This window comes from Scomber scombrus, chromosome 18 (assembly GCF_963691925.1).
Source record: "Scomber scombrus chromosome 18, fScoSco1.1, whole genome shotgun sequence".
NCBI lineage: Eukaryota > Metazoa > Chordata > Actinopteri > Scombriformes > Scombridae > Scomber > Scomber scombrus.
This window is the reverse complement of record NC_084987.1, coordinates 20688182-20710746: the sequence shown is the minus strand read 5'-3', so window position 1 is coordinate 20710746 and position 22565 is coordinate 20688182. Positions and strand designations below refer to the sequence as shown.

Below are 22565 nucleotides of genomic sequence, written 5' to 3'. Positions count from 1 at the left end.
TCTTTTTCTTACTGATAAGCTATATATGTAATGAATACGTGTTTTTATTGTAACATTAGGTACTATATTTGCTTTAATACATAATTATTTTAAGATCTTTGTTTTTTTTTTAATGATCAACCCTAATATTGATTTTGTGGTGTGTGTGTGTGTGTGTGTGTGTGTGTGTGTGTGTGTGTGTGTGTGTGTGTGTGTGTGTGTGTGTGTGTGTGTGTGTGAAATCTATTTAACTTAAAATTTGTAATTATAGAGTCCATAGTCAATCCTATTCATAAGATAGGTTGCGGAGGAAATGTTGTTAATGTATAATAAGCCTTGCTCAACAAACTGACTTCAGGCACCTACAGTACATATAATTCTTTAATCCCCCCTATCACCACATATCATTCAATTAAAAAGGCATTTTTTCAACTGGTTCCAGAAGATTTAAGACATTTATTTTGGTTTTGTCCCCACTTTTGTATTTTTTGGCAAGATGTCTAGTATCAAGTATATTGATTCTGATTTTTTCTTTTCGTATGAAAATGTGTTTGGACTTCTACCAAAGTAAATCAATGCTATATTATCAATTCATATTCATAAAATCTAAGTTTTCCAACCATAAACCATCTTTATTAACTTTCAAAAATGAAATCAAACAATATTTTACAATAATCACATATTCTAAAAATACGAAAGCCATTTAAGCCATTATGTATACCCTAAATAATATTTTTGTGAGCTGATTTATGATACCTGTCATTGTTCTGACCCCATGTTTAGCCTATGCATTTTCTATAGATTTGCCGTGCTGTTTGTTGATCATTAAATAAAGAAAAAAAATAAATACGTATATATAAACATATTGATCAAATTATAAGAACGCCATTTCCCACAAGCCCTTGGTAAAAGTCAGGTTGCTTTAGCTGCTGAGTGGACGCTGCAGCCCAATAATCTGTGGTTCCTCCCGTCTCAGCCAATAGGGACTCTGTTGCTATCACCGCTTATATTTTTAGCAAATTGTTCAGCACCGTAGGAAACTACAAATATACATCCGCCAAATGAGCTAGAGCCTGCTAGGTGGACTTGGATATTTTATGAGGATAAAAAAAAATTATATATTGTTTTCTGTGTGTTTGGTGTCGTTGCTTTTTGAAAACTACATGAATTGACGTTGTGTCCAGAAAATGAGGAGTGACAGGTTCATTTTTTAAATGTTTTTAAAACCAGACTGTGCATTAATGCACAGGGTTAAAGGACAATGGATGCTCTTAATAATTTACTGACAGAAGTAAAGATGCATGGATGATTTTGGAAAAGATAACAAAAAAGCAGCAGCTATCATCATACGAGAAAAGTAGTCCCTGCCGTCACGGGGGTGTGGGCGACTCACAGTGTATAAATACGCCGGGTTGTCAAACAGTAAAGTTTCTCTGGAGCCTCCATGCAAAGTGTCAGCTGAAGACTAACTGGGACCCCCGTCAGCCGTCTGAGAACACGGGCAGCATTTTAAAAAGCAAAATGAACAACACTGAGACTAATATCTACTGAACACCGACGACTTGACAGCTACGAAACAAACACAAGGGAATTAAAAAACAGAGCCGGAGGAGTAGAAATCAAGCTAGGGCATCATCAATAACGATAGGTGAGTAATTAACCATCATTACTTACATTGCATGCTTTGACACCATCACACGCTGCTCATTGTCAGTTGCATATTACCCTTTGTTTTCATTGACATCTTAACCAAAACAGAAAGACTGCACTGGTCCAGCTCTGCTTTTGTTTTTACACCCCCCCCCCCGTTTATATTAGCTGGAGTGACCCTTTAAATGTCTGTGCTGGGGCTCGTCATGTTTATTGTTGCTTGACGGAGGTTGTTTGTGCTGAGGAGGGATACTCTTCTTCACTCCTCAGAGCTCACAGGGCTGCTCACCACTTAATTAGCTTCAGGGTTTAATTTACAGCGACAATTTGGCCGAGGAGGGTTTCTCCGGTTGCATGTGAGCTAAAGCAGTGTCCTTTCTGCTCCAGTGCTTTCTGACTGGCATATGGCAGTAATCCCCAGGTAGACCCTGCTGCCTTATTATCTCAGCTTGTCATCACCTATGCAAAGGCAAAACCTGGATGATATTCCTCCAGTCTCACACTGTGCTTGCATATTTACATCCCATTATGTGGCAGGTAGATGTGCAGCATCCTCACTTCAATGGGTCTCTAAATAACAAACAGTGTAAACTTATATTGGATGAAAACTGAAGTGAGGTGCATTCACAATAATATTCATGCACTGTTATTATATTGGGGTTTTATGATGTGTGTGTGTGTGTGTGTGGCAACCCCCTTACTTCATGCAGGCCTGCTTATCCTCAATAATAATACATCAAAATGGGCTTCTGCTGTCATATATATGTATGACTTTGCCTGTGCGTTTTTGTGCGATCACTGTGGCTCTGGTGCTCGAAAGAAAGCCAACCTGACATGCGGTGGATGCTGTGTGGCACATTTTCAGCACTGATAACGAGTCCATGTAAACAAAAATAGCACTATAGATCCCGCCGTTGCTCTCACCCGCAACAATAGGCCTGTAGAAACGGATCCTTCAAGCTGTGAAGCAAATCTGCAGGTGAGGAATACAAAAAGACACAATGAGGGGAGGGGAAGGATGGAGGAGGAGGAAGAGGAGGAGGACGAGGAGGAGGGAGATTTCTGGACCTGAAAGATTAGGATGTTTTTGTTAAAACTGCGAGCCGTGGTTTATGATTTTGAGCGTTCACCGTGCTGCTGAAAGAAGAAGCCTGCACATTTATAAACGAGCTGTTTCTTCTAATGTCATTGGATGACATTGGATCTTGGGTATGTTGCTGTGTTTTTTTTTTTTTATAATAAAATGTACAAAACGCAATGGGTGCTGTAGGTAGCTTAGCTGTGTCTGCACTCAAGGTTTTTAGCAGTGATGGCTGTTGCAGGTCATGGACCGGTAGATCCTCCTCAACTCAGATCCTTTTTTAATTTTTTTTAAATTCAATCCCTTTAACTCAGGTGGTAGAGAGGAATGTGCTTCCACAGATGATGCAAAATGGGGCCCTATTTATAACCCACTCTGGCCAACCACCACCCCCCACTCCCCCCCCCATTTTATCCTTCAATGTCACCTTTTTTTTGGCATGTAAAAGGAAAATGTAAATCTCGTCTTGAGCCGTCACTGCTGAATCCTGCAGGCTGCGCAGCTTTATCTGTAATAACATTAGAATTGTCTTTTAATCGGAGGCGTCTTTCTAATCTTAGCAGCCGAATCCCCATCTGGCAGGGAAGTGAATGTGAGTGAATTGTTTTTGTGTGTGTCTGTGAGTTTGTGTGTGAGTGTATGTGTGTGTTTGTATGGGGGAAGGGGGGAGGGGAGGGGAGGGGAGGGGAGGGGAAGATCGCGTGCACTGCATGGTGGGAAATGGTGTTCCACTGACTCGAGCGACTGTTCTGCCATTTTACAATTCTTCCTCACTGAGTCTTACTCCGTCGTTGCATTTTCTTCTCCCCCTTTTTTTGCTTCCTAATGTTTGGTTCAGTCGGACTGTGCGTGGTGGTTGAATGAACCCCGTGTGACTGTGCTAAAGCGTTAAGCAGGAGGCGCTGCATGCGATCCGATTCAGATTATAAAGGATTTATGAAGCCCACAACACAGCATCTGTTACATCCTTCGGTACATTCTGCACTTGATACAAAAACAAAATAGAAAACAGTGCATTTATAATTGCTGTGTGTCGTCTAATTTGATTCCTAAAGGCATGTGCTGGGTTTTCCAATCGCCTCCCCAAGCTGTTTAAATCTATGTTTTTATGGCTTTGAAGTCATTCCACAATAAATTCAACTGTCCAGTTTCTTACTTAAATCAATGTTATACCTCAGAGGTCAGTATAGAAAAACGTCTCTATCCATATTGTGTCAGGCAGTGACACTATATCTGGTCTCATACCTGCAGGTTTATGTATTTCTTGCTTTTATTAGGGTCATGACCTGTATGGAGGCCGGAGTGTGCCACTGGAATGATTACATGTATCAATAAGTTCATACATATACTAACCTTTTCCAACAGGATGTCAACCATTGTTTGTTTGTTTTAATTATTAGTGACCAGAAGTGCGTTAATTATATCATATTTCTTTATTGTTTTGTTTTATGTTTGTTGGTTTTTCAATGTGTGGAGAAAATGAACTCAATAATATGCTAAATCCAGTATGAGTTTTCTTCATCATATGTAACCTCAATTAAAAAAATAATGTAAGTAATACTTGTTCAAATGTGTAAAATCAAATTAATAATAATAATAATTAGTCCCTGAAAAATTACATTTATTTTGGTGGCACACTGCAGCCTCCATACAAACAAGGCCCCCCCATTAAATGTTACTAAAATTAACTGTGTACAGTTGCATAACTCCTTCTCTTTTGATCCATCTCCCCTCATATCTTCCTCTGGTTCATACTAGGTAAAATGACTGCTTTTTTCTGTTTTTCTTCTTCACAGGTGGGACCTGAAAACATCGTTGGACACCTGTGACAACCACAAACGGCTTGCAACCTGCCGCCCCTGCCTTCAAGGTGCCTTTACCATGGTGACGATAAAAAAATCATACACTTTACAGTAAGCCAGAGGAAGAACCCCTTGTTGCAGTTGCGTTGCCTCACTTTCAGCACCATCATCTTTAACACTCTGCTCCCAAGACGGCGCTAATCCGGTGCAGCCATGCATCTGGAAGTGAAGGTCGCCCTCAACTTCATCGTGTCCTACCTGTACAACAAGCTGCCTCGGCGTCGAGCTGACCTGTTCGGTGAGGAGCTGGAGAGGATACTTGTGTCTCGTTTTGAGGGTCACTGGTACCCCGAAGCCCCTCTTCGGGGTTCCGCCTTCCGCTGCATTCACCTCGGAGCGCCGAGGGACCCCGTGGTGGAGTTGGCCGCCAAGAGAAGCGGACTGGACACAGAGGAGGTGCGCGCCAATGTTCCTGCGGAGCTCAGCGTGTGGATCGACCCGTACGAGGTATCCTACCAGATTGGAGAGAAAGGGGCAGTGAAGGTGCTCTACCTGGAGGACCCCCCAGGCCTTGGGTGTGACGTTGAGAGGGTGGAGGGGGTGATGAGAGAAGGAAAAGGAGACGTAGAGGCGGAGGAAGCAAAGAGCCTGGGGTTCAATCCAGACGCTCAGGTGTTCGTGCCAATTGGAAGCCAGGCGTCTCCCGCCCTCATGCCGTCGCTCTCGAGCTCTCCCACACCTCTGTCCGCCCCGTCCTGCCCCGGGCTCTTCAGCTACCCCAGCTCCAGCACGCCCACCGACCCCGCCGCCCACTCCTCCAACACCTCCACCCCTTCTCCTCCCAGTGGTGGGCTGCCCTACCTCTCCACTCAGCAGCCGCCCTCCGCCCTCCCCGCTGCCCGTCCCCAACCCATCACCTTCACCACCGCCAGCTTCGCCGCCACTAAATTTGGCTCGACCAAGATGAAGAAGTGCAGCGGGGCGGGTTCGGCGGCCAGCTCCGGCGTGGCGGTCGGCGTGCCGCCCGCCCAGAGGATGCTCACCCGCTCTCCTACCACCATCTCGGCTCCTGAGCTGCTCAAGCACAAGCCGCTGTCTCTCTCCTTGCACTCCCTCGGAGGTCCCATCCCCAGCCAGCTCTCCCCCAACGCCAAAGAGTTCGTTTACCCAGGTTCCCCCGGCCCCCTTTACTTCGACGCTGACACCCAGCCCATTCAACCTCACGCCAGCCCTTTCCAACCCCCCCACACTGTCAGCACCCACCCGTCCTTCGACCCCTTCTCCAGCCCTCCTCCAGCACAGAGCGTGGGCATCGGCAGCAGCGGAGGAATCTCCTACATGGAGAAGCCGCCGTTTGTCGAGGGTTTAGGAAGCTACAACCTGCAATATCCCAGCCAGTCCTTCCAGCCTGTTGTGCTGGCCAACTAAGCCTTCATTTGTAATGAGAAGAATTGTTGTAGGAGGAGTTGGGTTGAGGACAGCAATGCTCCAGATATTTTCAGTTTTTCTAACAAATTGTTCTAATACTAATACAAGCTAAGAATTAGTTTTACTACAAAGATTTAAAATACCACGTCCACTGAATATTTCACGTGACTCGTTTTGTTCCCTCATAACCCTCGACCCCACCCCTGCACTTTTGTCCACTGCTGTTACTCGTTACACGTTTAAGTGTGTTGGCTTTGATGACCGGAGCGGGTCGGGGTGATGTTACCTGTTTACCTGCAGTCGTTGCCAATCTCTTATGTTTATTGTTTTGCATTGAATGTTAAATGTGGGAGACTTCTTTTTTTTGTTTTGTTTTGGTTTTTTTGGACTCGTAGTCTAATGGACCCGGCTCTAGTAAAGCTCCATTTTGCACTGCACTGTCATGCTGTGAAAAAGGACCTCGCCAAGTCCTGCAGGGAACGACGGCTGTGGAAAGCTCAGCACTTTGCTCTGCAATCTGCTCTGCCCTACTTGCCACAAATACAGAGAGGGGGGCTCTGCTGTCTCTGAGTGTGTGTAGTCCTGTTCTGTTTTGTTGTGGCTCAGCGTGAGCCGGAGACTCAGTGTTTGTACGGTGGGCCCATTACCCTTGAAACGCACTTGTGCACGGGCACGATTTGACTCTGTTGTCGTCACCCACCCCGTGTATATTAAAAACAGTTTATAGTCAGCTGGAGTGTATACATGTCGTGGGTTTAAAGGGAGGATCGGAGGGGGGGGGGGGGGCAGGCAGGCAATGTAGTGGAATGTATTGTACCTGTCGAGGGGGGGGGGGGGGAGTTGCAGCTGGGAAGGTCAGGGAAACCTTGGTGAATGTGGGAGGTAAATGAATCTTTGCATTTTAAAACAATAACCATTAGCTAATACCTCAGTTCCACACACACACACACACACACAGATGCAAGCTATGGCTTCGTAAATCTTTACAAATAGGTAGCACATACACAAAAAAAAGATCTGCACACACATTTCCAGTCAGCAGTGTGTGAAGGTGAACAGGCGGAGAAGAGAAGGGGGTGAGGGGGGGAAGGAGGGGAGGGGGATGCAGCAGTTAAGCAGCAGGGATTGTGATAAATGGCTTAGCATGACTTTGACTATGAAGGAGCGGTTTTCCCTCTGCACGGTGAGGAGAGAGGGAGATGGTAGAGAAGAGGGAGACGGAAGGGAAGCAGCTAGAGAGTTGTGTTGCCTCTGTGGCATCCAGGGTGTAACGAGCTTAGAGAGAGAGAGAGAGAGAGAGACACTTTAAAACCCACAGCACGTTTCTGGTGAGCTTAAATGGTATTGAAGCCAAAGGCTCGCACTATTCTCTTGCCTCTTGAAATTCTTCAGTGATCTCTGTTCCTCCGGTTGTTACAGAGAGAGAAAAGCAGCAGAATCATACAGTGCAGCTCGCTCTATCTGTACCCCCCCTCCTCCTCCCTCCCTCCTCCCGGTTGCAGTGATGTGGACAAAGATGAATGTTCTTTATTGATGTGCGGCTTTTGTCGCTTTTTATTGGAAAGCCTGTCAGATCTCTGCGAGTCTGCTTTTTCTAACATGTAGGTTACTGTAGGTAGTCACTACAGGGGAAGGCTAATCCTTCCTGCCCCCCTCACCACCCACTTACCCACAAGATGTCCATTAGAGCTGTCCAGCACTTTATTACTGGGCTCCTGTTGCTGTGTGTCGCCCACAGACACGAGAGTTAGACGTTCTCTCATTCCTTTTTGCCCTTTGCACATTTAATTCAGCCGTCATGAAAACGCTTTAGAGATTCAAAGAGGAGTTAAGTAGAAGCGAGGAGATGCTGTCGGTCAAGTCCGTTTCTGTGAATGTTTTCTAGACTTGTATCCATAAATGTTTTTTGTATACGATGACCCCCAAGGACCCTTGACTTGTGCTCACGCTGGTATTGCGATGTGACAGCTTGTCATATGCATGCAAGTTTTCTTTCTCTCTCTCTCTCTGTTTTTTTTTTTTTTTAATAGTTTTTCTTTTCAAGGGGAGGGGTGGGGAGGTGCACTTCTCTGTAAATGTTATAATTTGTGAGGGAAAGACACATTTACAGTTTTTTTTCCTTTTTGTAATTTATTTCCAATATTTCTATTTTTTCTTTTTTGTTTTGTTTTTTTTGTTGGCAAATTTGTCACTTACATTTATATAAGTAAGAATTTACAAGTCCAGGAAAATGTATATAGAAAGTTCTTATGTTCAGATTCTTTGTTTAGTTTCTTACATGCTGAAGTTATTTTTTCAGAAAAATAACGTGAATATATGCAAACTGAGACAAAAATAAAGATGTACAGAGTCAAGTATTGAATGTGTATTGTACCTTGTACAGCATTTGTCTAATAAGACGGGTAAATGTATTCACTCTTCAAGTTGGATTTGGAGTTTTTCTGAAGTGAATGTTTACAGTGGGTTTGTGTAGGAAAAGATGGCTAATATCACTTTTTCTGTGCTCCCGTGGCAGTCTGATGACACTGCTCCCTGTTCTCATAGGCATTACATTTTAAACCAAAAATGTCCACTTTTCACATAGATTTTTGATTGCAGTGTCCATCTTTCCTCTTTATATATGAATTCACTGCATATCATGAGGTAACCCCTTCTATTTTTTTGCCCATTGCAGATCCCTTTCTCCTTTTGTTTAACACATTAATACTACTCACTTGGTACCACAAAAATTTGACTTATTTCACCTCATTCCCCCCCCCACACCCCCCCACCCCACTAAATGTGTCGCCCTCTCCCCATCAGCCTGGTCCTTTTGGTCGTGATAATATAGCCATATCCCTGACTGTCTTTGCTTACACAGATGCTTCTCCAGTGCAATGTAATGCCATAATTTTAAATTACCCTGAAAGATTCAAGGGGTTTCTACCTCTCTACACCCTGAGAAAAAAAAAATCCAGTATTCCTATCTGGTGAATAGGAAGACAGTGTTAAAGCAGGTTTGGAAGGATGATGGAAACGAATGTGCTGCGAATGTGATTCAGATCTGTAGTTAGTCAACCCTGGTTGTGATGGCCTGCGGAAAATAAATGGAGGAATTTTATTGTGTGTTTAAGGGAAAAAAAAGTCTTGGAGATTTGAAGTCACATGCATGTCCAAAAGTGGGACAACTTTTTTTTGTATTTTTTATTTTTTTTTCCTAAGCAGTTGTCAGATGATTCAGTGCAAACGAGGTGTGCCGTTCAGTTTCTTCTATGTACAAATCTGGCAGGTGAGAGGCGCGAGGATGTCAGCCATTACTTCAAAAAAAAAAAAAAAAGCAGTTTTGTGTTTTTACACTTCAAGTAAACAGATCCCGCGTTTTAAACACGCCACAAATCAGCTGTGAACGCAGGCTATTCTACAATCAGGGTTGCGAATTAATGAAGAGAAAAAAACAAACAAGATTTTTGTATTCTGATGTCCTTTTGCTTATATCAATGTGTGCATTTTATTTTGCACTTTGGAATATTTCATTGTCATAAAAGAAGTTTATTTTCTATGTAAAAAAAGAAAAAAAATTTAACATTTAAGAGTAAAATAGATATAATTAAAAGTTCAGATGATGTATAAATATAGTGCTTTCTTTCCTGCCTGTATTTTATTATTTTTCCTATTTTGTATCTGATCTGTACACCCTGTAGATGTATAATGAATCTTTCACTACTGAAATGCAATGACCTGTTTCTGTGCTGCCCCTCGGGAATGGGGAGTTACTACTGCAGTTTCTTATTGTATCAGATTCTTTTTTAAGTTTGTAATAAAAACAGATTGGCAAAAAATAAGCATGGAAAATAAGCTAATTGTGTCATCCTCATTGTCTTGTGGGTACAAAAGCTGCGTTACGTTATGTGACTAAATGTGGCGTGACGTGAGTCTTCCGCTCGCTCATAGATAAAGCCACTTCTTAGTGCCCATGTGTGTCATACTCGGTTAATGTGGAACATATTGCAGATCAAAGATTATGAAAAAGTAGATCCCAGCTTTCGTGTTGAGAGAGAGAGAGGGGCTCAGATTGAAATGCTGGAGCAACGTGTCCTCTTATTCCAGTAAACAAATTCAAGTAATGTTTTGATCAATAATTCAAAGCTGAAAGATGAAATTCTCAAATGGTGAGGAGCCAGATTGCTCACCACCCACCTCAACTGGACTCATCCCAGCTGATATTACTTTACATTTCATCATCCAGCGCTCAGTCTGTCTCTGTCTGTCTGTCTGTCTGTGTGTCTGTGTGTCTCAGTCTCTGTGTCCTGTGTTGTGTTCTCAGTGTCTCTGTTGGATGCAGCCATGCTGTTAGGTTGGCTGGCTCATGTGAGGCAAACACACGGGGGCTGTGCTTTCTATAGTAACATGTAGTGGTGTGACATTAATATGCATGGCTGGGCTGTTCCTTGGCTCCCCTCCACATCTTCATCACCCACTCTCTGCATCCCATCTCCCTCCCTCCGTCCGTCCATCGGCTCACACGTCTTTGCTCTTCAACTGCATCCCTGTTCTCCTCCATCTCTTTCTCCATCCATCCCTTTGCCATCTTGTTCGCCCCACCTCACTCAGCACTTCAGCCCCACCGCCTCTCCCTCCACCCCATTCTCCTTCACCCCCTCCTGCTCTCCCCTCTCCTCTTCTCTCCTCTATCCCCATGCATCCTTCCTACCACCTGATCCTTTCCTCTCCTTGCCTTCCCTCCCAATTCCCAGAGTCCCTCCCTTTCCTTTCTCCACCCTCCCCTCCCACCACAACCACTCCCCCAACACAAACACACCCATCCTGCTGGTCTTTGAGGCTGCTGCTGTTACGCAACGCTGCTCCCTTGTGTGTGGATGTGATCATTACGCAACATCTCCTACTCCTCTGGAATACTGATGAGCAGCAGGACTGAGGCGAGAAGGTACAATGCAAAGAAAAACAAAACAAAACGTCTGAGAGAAAAATACATTTTGTCTGTGTTATATGTGCATTTGGGGTCGTGCAGGTGTGCAAAGATGAGGATAATGATAAAGACGCCGCCGCCATTTGTTCACACACTGTGCCGCTATTGTTTCTTTGTCTCACAGCAGCAGCAGCAGCAGCGTGTCTCCCATCAGAGCTGCTGCAGCTGGTCTGTGACTCAGGCAAGGTCAAAGTGAGAGTCCACATGTCATTAAATCTCAATTTATTACATATGCATGATACAAGATACAGTTAGGACACAGTACTGCAGTTTCATGTATCTTGTACATGGTTAGGACAATACAAAACATCCAACAAAAACATATGTTTATATAAAAAAGAGAAAAAGAAAGCAAAACACCACTAAACAAATCAAACTTTAGAATTGTTCTCAATAGAGACGTTTAAATATTCTTTTCAGGAGTATTGTAGCTACTTTTAAATAGTAAACAAGGACGTCATTGATGCGAAGCACCCAAAACCAGTGGCAGCTGTTTCAGACCAGAACCTGCAAACAGATGTTCAAACCTGCAGATGTAGAAATGCATATCTAAAGGCAAAGAAAACAATGCTGCTAATTACTCACATGTACCAGCTGCTGGTAGAGCAGTGCTCCTGCATTTTTTGTTTGTTTTTTTAATTCACATTCTGAGAGCGATATTTGTTATTTTACATGTTTTATGGATTTTAACATCCAGATGTTTTTGTTTTTAACTGGTAAAATATATATCTCTGACAGGTGCATGCTCAAGTTTTACTAATTTTTTTGATGATGAATGAATAAAGAACCAGACGACGCTTCATGTTAGGTTACTGTGAAATAATAATGTTCAATTGTCATTATTTTAATGACAATATGTTGTGTAATTACCGTAAAACAATATTTCCTACAGCTGGTGCAGGTGTTTCAAAAATTGCAATTACCGTCAGTGTCTGTAGGTGGAGACAAAAATGTCTATATCTGCATGTCTGAAAGCTGCAAATGTTGTTTTCCTGTAAACCTGTAGGACCTGCAGGCTGCGTGTTTGAGTTATAAGCCAGTTCCACAAGGCGCTTCGCATCAAAAAAAGGTTTGCTACATACTGTATGCTGTTTTATAAATGACCTTGATTTATTGTCTGCTAAAAAGACTCTCAACCAGTACCTTTAATCAGCTTTTAGTCAGCCCAGAACTATTTTAATTCTGTTAAAAAAAGAACTACAAGTTTGCATTCATCCACTACACTGATGTATAGACAGCATAATGCAGTGTATGTCAAGTCTGAATGTCGATGCAAAATGAAACGCATTGCTAAGAAATGTCTGTTACAGTATATTACACCATCAGGAAAACTGAAACAAACACAGAATCTATCGAGAAAACACAAAAGCACCAACTGGTCCAGTGTATCTAGATATAGATCAATCTTTAGTAGGTAGAAAATAATCCACACAGTGATCAAAAGATGCCGTTTTCAGCTGATGGTCACCCCAAGATCAAGCACTGACTGCACAAAGAGAAGGGGTGCTATTATACAAGTCATTGAGGCCAAGACGTTCTGCTTTATCTTGAGACAAAGCTGTACAACAGACCATGAATCTACCCATCCAAAAACATGTCTAGTTTTCAGTGATGGTTTACAGACATAAGTACACTTGGTGTAAAATATTCAAGAAAAAAAAACACATTAAAAAAACAAGACAGATTTTACTGGGTTTCATGCATTAGGATCCTAGACTACATAGGATCTAAACTGGAAGCACAAATGGGCATTTTTTTCTATTTAGTACGCCATTGCAATTTTACATACAACATCATCACTGAAATAAAACAAGCATTACATAACAGAGTATTATTGCCACATATATATTCTCTTTCCAAGATTACAGCGATTATGAGCACAAGCTGACCGATCACAAAATCTGCATCAGCCAAAGACACTTGAGATATAGAGTCCTATAACAGTCTGTAACGTATTTACTAATTTAGACACAGACTCAGCTGCTTTGGCAAAAAAAGAACTCAATTCATCAACTCTGATTCGAGGTTTTGCCAAATGGAACCAAGCTGCGTTTTTGTATGTGCTGTCTGCTTCAACCAACACCACTGTGTAGCCCTGCTGAACTCTTAACCTTTCAAAATAGGAAGTGTTGGATGAGGTAAATAAGAGTGTGCCCTATTCTCTGAATGTTTAGACACATGTATATACTGTGTATATATATATATATATATATATATATATAGAGAGAAAATGAATCCCATATAACCATATAAATCTGTTTTTAAAACAAACATCCAAAAGCACAGTTTACCCATTAAAGTCCCTGCTTAGTCATTGGTTTCATTTGAAGTATTGTTCCTCAAAAGGAAATAGAATAATCTGACATATTGTTGTACATCACAATCAACAGATGCATTATTACCATCAGAATAAATACAGCACTCATTGACTATTTGGCAAATATAAGGAATAGCATTGGGTTAATAATAAAACGCACAGTCTGAATCCCTGTTTTAGGAAATAACGACTGTGAGACAATCATTTATTTACAAGATTTAGAAGCAGTCAACTTTGGGCCTGGCTAAATCTTTGAGAAAAAAACCCCAAACAAAACACACACACACACACACAATCCAGCCATCACTACACCATGACTCGGCACGCAGTGGCTCTAGCGCCCTCTACTTGCAGTGTGCAGTAAAATAAACATCCCTACATATAAACATACCCCTCCACCTGTGAGGGCCCTGGATATCATCAAACCTAAGCCTTTGACAGTGACCTGCAGGACAAAACTCTACTGCTCATTCATCAACGCTAAAAAAAACAAAAACATCATCTTTTACAGAAAACCCCAACTTTGTCTTCTTTAATAAAATCTTGTTGTGGGGCTCTTTAAGCTGATCTGAGGTTAGTAGAAAAGGAAACTGAAGCACAGTAGCTTTAAACTGTGGATCATGCATGTTTTTTTTTCTTAATAAGCTACTGTGTCTCCCACATTGGTTGTGGTTAAGGTAGACACCTGCCACTGCTATATTCTTTTTTTTTTTGTTTATTAAAGAAAAAGTGCAAAAATGGATTACACACTGAGTTACGCACATTTATGTGGTGCAGGGAGATGGCTATACACACAAATTGTTTTTTGTGTGCACGGAGGCGTGCATGAAGGAAGAACTGTGACTGAATCACGTCACTGACAGACTCTCCTCCCTTTCTCCTCTGCTGACCTAAGGTCATTACTTCCCCTCTCTTCAGGCTGAAGTACAACTGTCAATCTCCCTCCTGCTCCTGTATTCATCTGTTGCTCTCCTATCACATGATGAATGAATCATCATCCTTCTTCTGAGCCTCAGCCGGAGTATTTTAAAAAGACGTACAGACACAAACATAAGTGCAACACAAGGAAAAGTTAGGGACGGGAAGTGTGCACCGTTCTAAATACACGACTGACGTTACTCATGCTTTGGTCCACTAAGAAGAAGTGCTGTGCAGTGATAAAAACTGAATTGTGTAGTATTTAAAAAACCTGTGATTCTTTTGTACCAACCTGCTCTTTTCATATTTCCTGATTTTCTCAAAAATCATCTTTAAACAGACCATGTTTTCCATGTGTGTTTGACCATGGGAGTATCGTCCCCTTCCTTTCAGAGTGTAGGAGCCAGGCGCTCTCCACAGGCCTTCCTGTGACCACCACTCCCAGACTGCCTCGCTGCCTGCCAGTTTGTATCCAAGACTCCAGCGTCAGGTGGAGCTGGAGCATGATACAGTGACTGGAGGTCAGCAAAGACAACAGTGCAAATTTTGATTCCCTTGGTGTTTGTATCTGTGTTGAATTCTGCGGGGAAGGAAGTTTTGCTTTTGTCTCATTGACACTTCTTGGATTTTATTCTAAGTTCTTTACAGCGGGCCGTACTTAGCCTCGTATCGGGTCAGAATGTTCTTGCAGCGACCACAGTCTTTCCGCAGCTCAGACACTTGCTGCCTCAGCGCAGCGTTCTCCCGCTCCAGGAAGGAGGCACGCACCGTGATCTGGTTCTCCTTCAGCCGCCTCGCATCGCGAGAACGCTTGGCTGCCACATTATTCTTCTTTCTCCTGCACCAGTATCTGTCATCCTGAGGGAATGAGAGTGAATGAAAAAGAGATAAATGAAAAGAAATGGTAGAGATGTGGTTGACCAACATTAGTGAATTGAAACAAATGAACATCTGTGTTGTTCAAACCCTCCCCCCATCTTTGGTCTCTAATCTACAAACAACAAACCATCATTCTATTTGAAAAGCTTTAATCTTCACTGACCAGAGCACTGAGCTGTACCTTAAATGTCCCCTGAAACACAATTAAGGCTGTCTACTGTCTACTCTCTCTAATACCACATTTCATGTCTGATTTTAACATGTTACTCCCAAATCTAAGCCTTCAGCTGGGTTGAGATCTGGTGACTGTGGATCTCATAGCCAACACTATTCTGTAAGTCTACGTGCCCTGAATGAAGGCATTTAATGTCATTTGTCACCCTATATATCAAGCTTTTGGTTACTATGATATTTACTGTTTCTTTGGTGCCTGATATACACTGTAGAAATTATTACACCAGCCTACCTTCTGCTCCTCAGGAACAAACACCTTCTTGGCCTTCTTGATCATAGGCTGCGGTTTGAGCTCCTCGTCAGAGAACTTGTGTTTACGTGGGTTGAACAGCTCTCCCCCCGGCACGCTGGACAGGACCAGGTCTGTGGGATCCGGTTGGAAATTAATGTCCACTTCGATGGCATCTGGGTCGGCAGGGGAGGGTGACCTACGCTCGCCAGCATTACGATCTACAGGTATAATGAGAAATTGCTTTGCATTAGATCACTGCATTTTGATTAGGACTGAGCTTAGATATTTTTCAACAAAGTCCTGACGATACCAACTTTTAGTTTGGGGGAAAATGTGGAGACATGAAGCATTAACAGGTCACAGTGGTGAGTAGTGGTCTTTGTTAGAGGCCACGTGCCAAATATATAAAAGCTATATGTGCTCAAAGGTCAATGTTTCGGCTCTGTGTCTATATATGCTGTTCTTAGCTCATGTTACAGCAGCATCTGCATGGTTAGAGCAACTTCAACTACACAGTACAACTATACAACTACAGACTGCAGCTGAAAGGGTCCAGTATTCAGCTTATAAATACATCATGTCAGAGTATGTGCCTGAAGGAATTATTTTTCTTAAGTAAGAAATAACAAGTTTAAGGAACAGACTAAAAGAGGAATAAAAACAACAAGTTATCATAAATAAAGAGGAAATGTATGTAAAAAAAAAAAAGAAAAAACATCCACAAAGAATCCCCCTAAGCTATCCAAATGTTTAACAAACCCAATAAATCTAAATTACTCACTTGTTTTCTTCTCCTTTACTTCCACTGTTTCAACTGGTGCTGCCTCCTCGGGCAAAGACTCCTCCTCTTCTTCCTCTTCCTCTTCTTCCTCTTGTTCTTCCTCTTCTTCCTCCTCTAATTTAGCTGGTTGCAGCGTAGTGACTGTCACCGGCTCCTCTGCATCCGAGGTGACCGTCGAGGTGGCGGAAGCCGAGTGGGGAGATGCCGGGGCAGAGACAGAGGCTGCAGCAGAAGGAGTAATAGTGGTTGTAGCAATAACCTTGGGGATGCATTTGCCTTTGAATCCCACTGAGGTCAGAGTCTTCTGCAGCTCCTCCTCCTCCAGGCTCACAGGGATCCCGTTCTCCAGGAGGAACTCATCCAGGTCCATGTACTCCAGGTGGAAGGTCTCCCCATCGTATGGAATGGTCTTCTCCCAAATAGCTGGGGTCAGGGAGGCTGATACTCCACCGCCGCTGCCGCCAACTACTCTGGAACCTCCAACGGCACTGGCTGCCCCGGCCCCGCCTCCCTCCACATCCTCAGATGAGCACAGCTTCTCCTTCTCGATTTCTGCATTTAAAGACAGGGGGGGGGGACAGGAGATAAATAAACGCATGCGTGCTGTGAGTGAAATGTGCATACATGACTACGAGGGTCCGTTCAGGGAGTCTCGTGCACACACACGGGAAAAGCTGATGGAAATAGTCAGGAAAGAGGAGGTGTGGCAGTGGTGTGACATTTAACAAAAAAGGGGGTTAACAAAAGATGGGTAACAAATTGAGGGTCTGTCTATATACGATTCAAATTGAGGGAGTAGATGCCTCCATGAAAGGTTTAGGGGAAACAAGAGAATGAACGAGGAATGGTACAGCAAAATATGAAGGGGGAGAGGGGGGGGGGGGGGGGGGGGGTACTGCTTGGTACTGCTTGTTCCACACAAGCTCTTCAAGAACACAAAACACCAGGACACAAACTAGGGACCAAATAACATCAGACAAATGTGTGCAATAAGAAGCCCAGCACTGTCTTTGTCGCCAGGTGTCTTTACAGTGAGTGTGCGCTGCTGGCAAAGCAGCGCAGAGGAGTTGGAACTTTTTGTTCTTTTTTGTTTCCTCGCAGCCTCGGATTAAACTGGCGCCGTGCAACATATGGCACGTCCGTCCTAATCTCACATGATTCACAGCCAAGTCATTTCATCCAATTTAACTGACGGTCCTCCACATAAACATGTTAGTTTGTGCGCATTGAGTAAATAACAACAGAGACAAACTCGCAGAACAGACAGAAACAAAGTCGAAAACTGAACGAGGGGTTTAAACCGTGTCGTTCTTACCGTCGTCGCCTTCCTCCAGGATGTTAGGAGGGGGAATGTCCATAATCTTCTTTAAAACAAAAGGGTAGGACTTCTGTGGAGCTGCCGCAGCGTTAACGTTAACGTTACCGCCGGGTTTAAGTCCCACTGCTACCGCGGCTTTGCCAGACATTGTTCCTGACTGTCAACCTCACACCAAACGATGTTCCTGCGGTACCGAGAGTTGCTTCGTCTGACAGGAAGCAACACAAACAAACTCAATATGGTCGTCTCTTGTTTTTAAAAAAAAACTTCTGCTCCTTTCTAGGCTTGTTTGTCTACATAAACGTTTTAGGACGCAAAAACAACAGCACACAGTCGCCTTTTGTGTCCTCCGTGTCCACCGAGAGCGCTCCGTACAAATTCATGAGTCCAGGTCCCGCCCACTCCGACTATAGTAGAAGCTGATTGGCTGCCCGCGCTGTCTGTGTGAATATGTATTTCAGCAGCTGTGTGTGTATGTGTGTGCGTCTTTGTTTGACGGTGTGGTGGATCCACGACGGCTCATTGGCTGCATAATGTCCACATGGAGACTCAATCTGTGCGTGGAAAACACTGTGCAGTCCACCCGCGGGGAATGTGCACCGCAACAAGAACATAAGGTCTCGTGCAGCCTGAATATGAATATATTGGAATAGGAAAGTGTCACTAAACGTGCATGCAAATTGCAGGAAAAAGATGCAGAGTGCATACAATGTGGACTAAATGAAATCTGACATTTGCACACTTAAGAGTCTGCATCTGCATACACTGTCGTGCGCGCACACACACGCCCCCTTGCGCTTGTTCAAGGAATTTCTGTTCTGTTCTGTTACTCGTGGCCAAACACGTGCCACCGCTCCAACTGCTCTCACGTGAATGTACAATCTGTCTAGGGGCGTGGATTCAAGCACGTGCAGCCCAATGCGAGCTCGAGCTCTTCTTCCTTCTAACAGCTGGCAGGTACAGATCCTTTATCAGACAGCTATTATGTTACCATTTAAATGATTCTATGAAGCTATAATGTTTTGTCCACATCAGTTAATAAGTCACTAAACTGTAAAGTAATACTTTATTATTTTTAATATTTAAAAACATAACTGACGTCGTCCTATGAGCTTATTATTTCACACTTTGTTAACATCTTGCACATTTAACGCCTGCAGTCCTACAACAAAAGGAACATCTCACGTTTTCCGTGCACGCGCGGCAACATCGCACGCGACAGTGAGTCCTCTCCTGCATCCGTGCAGTGAGCGCGCGAGTGTGTCTCGCTCTCCTCAGCAAGATATTTAGGCTCATGTACACGATGTTCGAACTGAATGTCCCCCTCCACAGATTCCCCCCCCCCACAAGTCCACCACAATAACAACATCAGTTTGACATTATGCTGCACACAAGGTATAGATTTTAATGCAGTATAGTTGATAGTGTAAAGTGTGTGTGTGTAACTGTACATTATATTATCTTTAAATTGTATCTCCCTTCGTTGCAGTCCAAATGTTATTTCAAGGCTTTAAGATGTTACATTTCTGTCATGTTAACAGTCTGCTGGCATCATAGACTACAGCTGTGTCCTAACTCCATACTAATACTTAATAACACAGTATACGGTATTCCATGCCAATTGTCATTATAAATTCATGAACACCAATACTGATACTGGTAGTTCAATTTTGACTCAAACAGCTGGATCGGGTATCAGTGACAATGGGCTGATCTAGTATCCGGTATCATTATTTTAATAAATAACAATTTAGTTCATTTATATTTATGTGTGCATTTGTTACAGTTTGTTTTACAAAGTTAGGAAAGCAATGTTTAAGTCTGTCTTACACATTAAAGAATGATCCCAATCTCTTCAACGCAGTGAGGCATGCAGCTTATTAATTACACTGGTATAAGATTTGTACTGGGTATCAGTCGACACCCAAAGCCCAGGTTTCAGTACTGGGACTGAACGGACTGATTGGTGTATAGGAGAATCTATCATTTTTTGACTGTTATTAGTATACTTTACTTTTCAATTTTCCAGTGAAGGCACTAGCTTAGAGTTTGGAGGGTGAAATTGGTACTTAATGTGTTGAGACTGTGTTTGTTGGATCAATATTGATGTGCCAGTCTGGTTGTGTGTGTAGCACCACAACCACAAAACATTCCTTGAATTATGTTCAGTGCCCTTTACTTGTACTTTTGCATGCTGAAAACACACTTCACAGTATTCACAGCTGTTATTCATAACAATAGGAAAAACATTGTGCCTGTGTCTGCTTTGTGTGCACGGTACATGCAAACATCTGCCGGACCTGAGAATGAACACTTCTCACTGCCCTCTAGTGTCTGTTCACACTACTGGAAATGTATTTGTCGTCAAGAAGCAGCACAGACAGGAGTTGGCAATGTGGTTTAAGTTCTGTTTCAGGATAAATGAGAATACAGTTTTGTTTGTATTAACATTCATACTATCTCATCAAACCACAAGAACTTTAACAGCAAATTGAAGCAGTTTTTTTTATTTCAGTGTCTTGTCCACGGCGAGGCTTTGCTGTTAAGCCATTTTTACAAACACCACAGTGTGAATGTGTTGAATGCATGGTGAGAAAGTTCACAAAGCTTCAAAGCTTCCCTGTGTGACACTGTAAGACAATCATCAATAATGCCATGATAAATCTTGTGGTGCTGACTGTGGCAGAAAATGTTGTCTTAATGTCATAATAAATAACAATGATGCATTAGAGCATGCTGTTTTTAAAGAATCTACACTGAAAATGCTGCTTAAAAACGAGCTGAACTTGAGAAGAAGGTGAGGAATAAAACAACCGGGTGTCACAGAGAGGCTGATGAAAACAATATGCAATCATTATGGGTCGCAAATAAAGGAAAGAGCTGACAGCGAGGCGGCGTATCAGTGTCACATCACATTATTAGCTGGCGCAACAGACAAGATGGTATAACAGTTGATCTAGTGATGTATGCAAATGTGTCGAAATCACTGATAATAAACACATGCACGAGTAGAAGTTGGTAGAATGAATTACATTATATAGATGGGGTATATAACTGCCACTTTTAGGGATAACACAGCAGAGTGCATACAAATGCTGAATAATAACATCCAAACTATGCAAGCTGAATGTTTTTAGATAGGTTCAATAAAAGATTTCTGGCCGTTTCTTTATTTAATGTCTTGAAATCTTAAAATTAAGAAAGAAGGGGCCACTCTCCCTGTGGTCGAGTCATTTAAGGTTCCCTATTGGTCCCACAGTCTCTGGTTAAATTACAGCTGAGGACCTTTGCTGAAGTCTAAAATGCCACAAAAAAAAGTATACATCAAGAACTGAGTGCATAAAAGAGATGATCTGATGAAACCCTGAGTGAAGATTGTTTCAGTGTTGTTGCATCAGTTGCAGCCTGACATATTGTGAGTGCTTGGAGAAACAGCAGACAGTCCACAGACATTAAACACATCGCTGCATTTGATCATCAGAGAATGTTGTGAGTCGATCAGAGCATGCCGGACACATTGCCATGGAGACATGATCCTACATCAGGGACATCTGATCTGCAATCAATGTGTTAATATATCCACTCAATATCTGTTGGTTTTAACAGTGACTACTGCAGGAAAAGGGCTGTGTGGGGTGTGTGTTTTGAAGCCGACACATCAGCACGGAAGTTGTCTGCTTGTATATGGTAATAATACTTCACACCCGTAGCAGAGAGAAGTAGTGACAGTGTGAAATACTCTGTTTAGAGTAAAAGTGCTGCATTCAGAAGTGTACCTTCAAGTTTTATTGTATACCTGATAATAAAGCAAAATCATTACCAGTAATGAAATTCTTATGCTTAGAGCCAACTTAACTGTACATAATAAATGAAATAAGTCTACTAGTAATACAAGTATTAAAAAAACAAACGCTTATTAGTAAAAATTAAACAATGAGAAAAAAGAAGGCATATTAAAGTGATTAAAACAGGAAAGGGGAGGGGTAGTACGAGTAAGGTAGCATACAATGGAAATAGTAATAGAAGTACCTCAGAATTGTCCTACAGTACTAAACACAATATAAAACAACAAACTGAACTCCTCTGCTTGACAGAATATGAGGAAATATTCTTCTTACCTGTGTCATCAAATGCAGGGAAGCAGACAGGATATTCAGCCAGGGACTTGAGGAGATCAGGAACGTCGCTCTTGTCTCCAAAAATCATTTGGTTAGTTGTTGTCATGATGGACGATATAAGTATCTGCTTTTGTCTGAAAGAAGAGTCCAGTCGCGGTAGGAGCAGTGTCACTGTAACTGTGTGTTCTCAGCTACTGACTTCACTCACTTTTAACCAACTTTGTAGCGGGTAGCATCACGGGGACGCCTGCATGTGTCCAAACAACTTGTACTGTAAAGAACAGGGGAAGCCGCGCCCTCTATACGCTGTTGATTGGATGACAGCCTGTCAGTCACACTGAAAGGCCAATGACAGCTCAGGGGGTGGGTATAACAACAACAACAACCTGGTGCTGCAGAGAACATTTCAACCCACGCACTGCTGCACGTGAAGCCAGGAGAGGACAAGCTATGGCGCGAGGCCAGGACAACCCGAGCTCCCCGCTCCACCTAGTGGTCTGTTTGAGTAATGCACCGAAAAGATGACGGCATGAGAAAGCGGAGAGGAATATTTCAAAGAGGTCACGGAAAGGAAAGCATACGCTTCAATAATAAAATGAACGAAGACTGCATGATCACTGTCAAACACTGAGAGACAACGCAGCCATCAATCATGCAATTAGGAACACATTTGCACAAAATGTCTGCTGTGAAATAAAGCCAATTGTCTTTACTGACAGTGGAGGAGGTAGTACAATATCACACTGTACAATATGTAGAAGTACTGCAGTGTTATGAGTAAAATGTCAAAAGACCACCGTTTTAATGAAATGTACTTCAGTGTGTAGAATTTAGTGTCCTCTATGGAAGCACATAGGCAGAA

The 22565-nt window shown here is 42.7% G+C and overlaps 2 protein-coding genes across 3 annotated transcripts; one reads left to right on the top strand and one right to left on the bottom strand.

Moving 5' to 3' along the window:
* The first annotated feature begins 1418 nt into the window (after nt 1-1418).
* LOC133999671 (protein Tob2) lies at nt 1419-6666 on the top strand. Its single transcript, XM_062438931.1, has 2 exons — nt 1419-1627; nt 4507-6666. The coding sequence occupies exon 2, from the start codon at nt 4726-4728 to the stop codon at nt 5938-5940; it is 1215 nt and encodes a 404-aa protein (XP_062294915.1). The 5' UTR covers nt 1419-1627; nt 4507-4725; the 3' UTR covers nt 5941-6666.
* A 5370-nt stretch (nt 6667-12036) lies between these two features.
* On the bottom strand, nt 12037-21935 carry tefb (TEF transcription factor, PAR bZIP family member b). 2 transcript variants are annotated; one of them, XM_062438282.1, is made up of 4 exons: nt 21704-21935; nt 16268-16819; nt 15487-15704; nt 12037-14999 (listed from the first exon to the last, which is right to left on the bottom strand). In XM_062438282.1, the coding sequence occupies exons 1-4, from the start codon at nt 21807-21809 to the stop codon at nt 14784-14786; spliced, it is 1092 nt and encodes a 363-aa protein (XP_062294266.1). In that variant the 5' UTR covers nt 21810-21935; the 3' UTR covers nt 12037-14783. The 2 variants fall into 2 exon arrangements, with proteins under 2 accessions (XP_062294266.1, XP_062294265.1); XM_062438281.1 differs by lacking the exon at nt 21704-21935 and adding an exon at nt 17583-17866.
* Between the last annotated feature and the right edge of the window lie 630 nt (nt 21936-22565).

Coding starts and splice junctions, on each gene's coding strand:
- LOC133999671 (XM_062438931.1), top strand. CDS start 4,726: ATGCATCTGGAAGTGAAGGTCGCCCTCAACTTCATCGTGTCCTACCTG.
- tefb (XM_062438281.1), bottom strand. CDS start 17,733: ATGTCTGGCAAAGCCGCGGTAGCAGTGGGACTTAAACCCGGCGGTAAC. Junction 16,820..17,582: donor CCTGGAGGAAGGCGACGACG/GTAAGAACGACA, acceptor CTTTAAATGCAG/AAATCGAGAAGGAGAAGCTG. Junction 15,000..15,486: donor TTGTTCCTGAGGAGCAGAAG/GTAGGCTGGTGT, acceptor TCATTCCCTCAG/GATGACAGATACTGGTGCAG.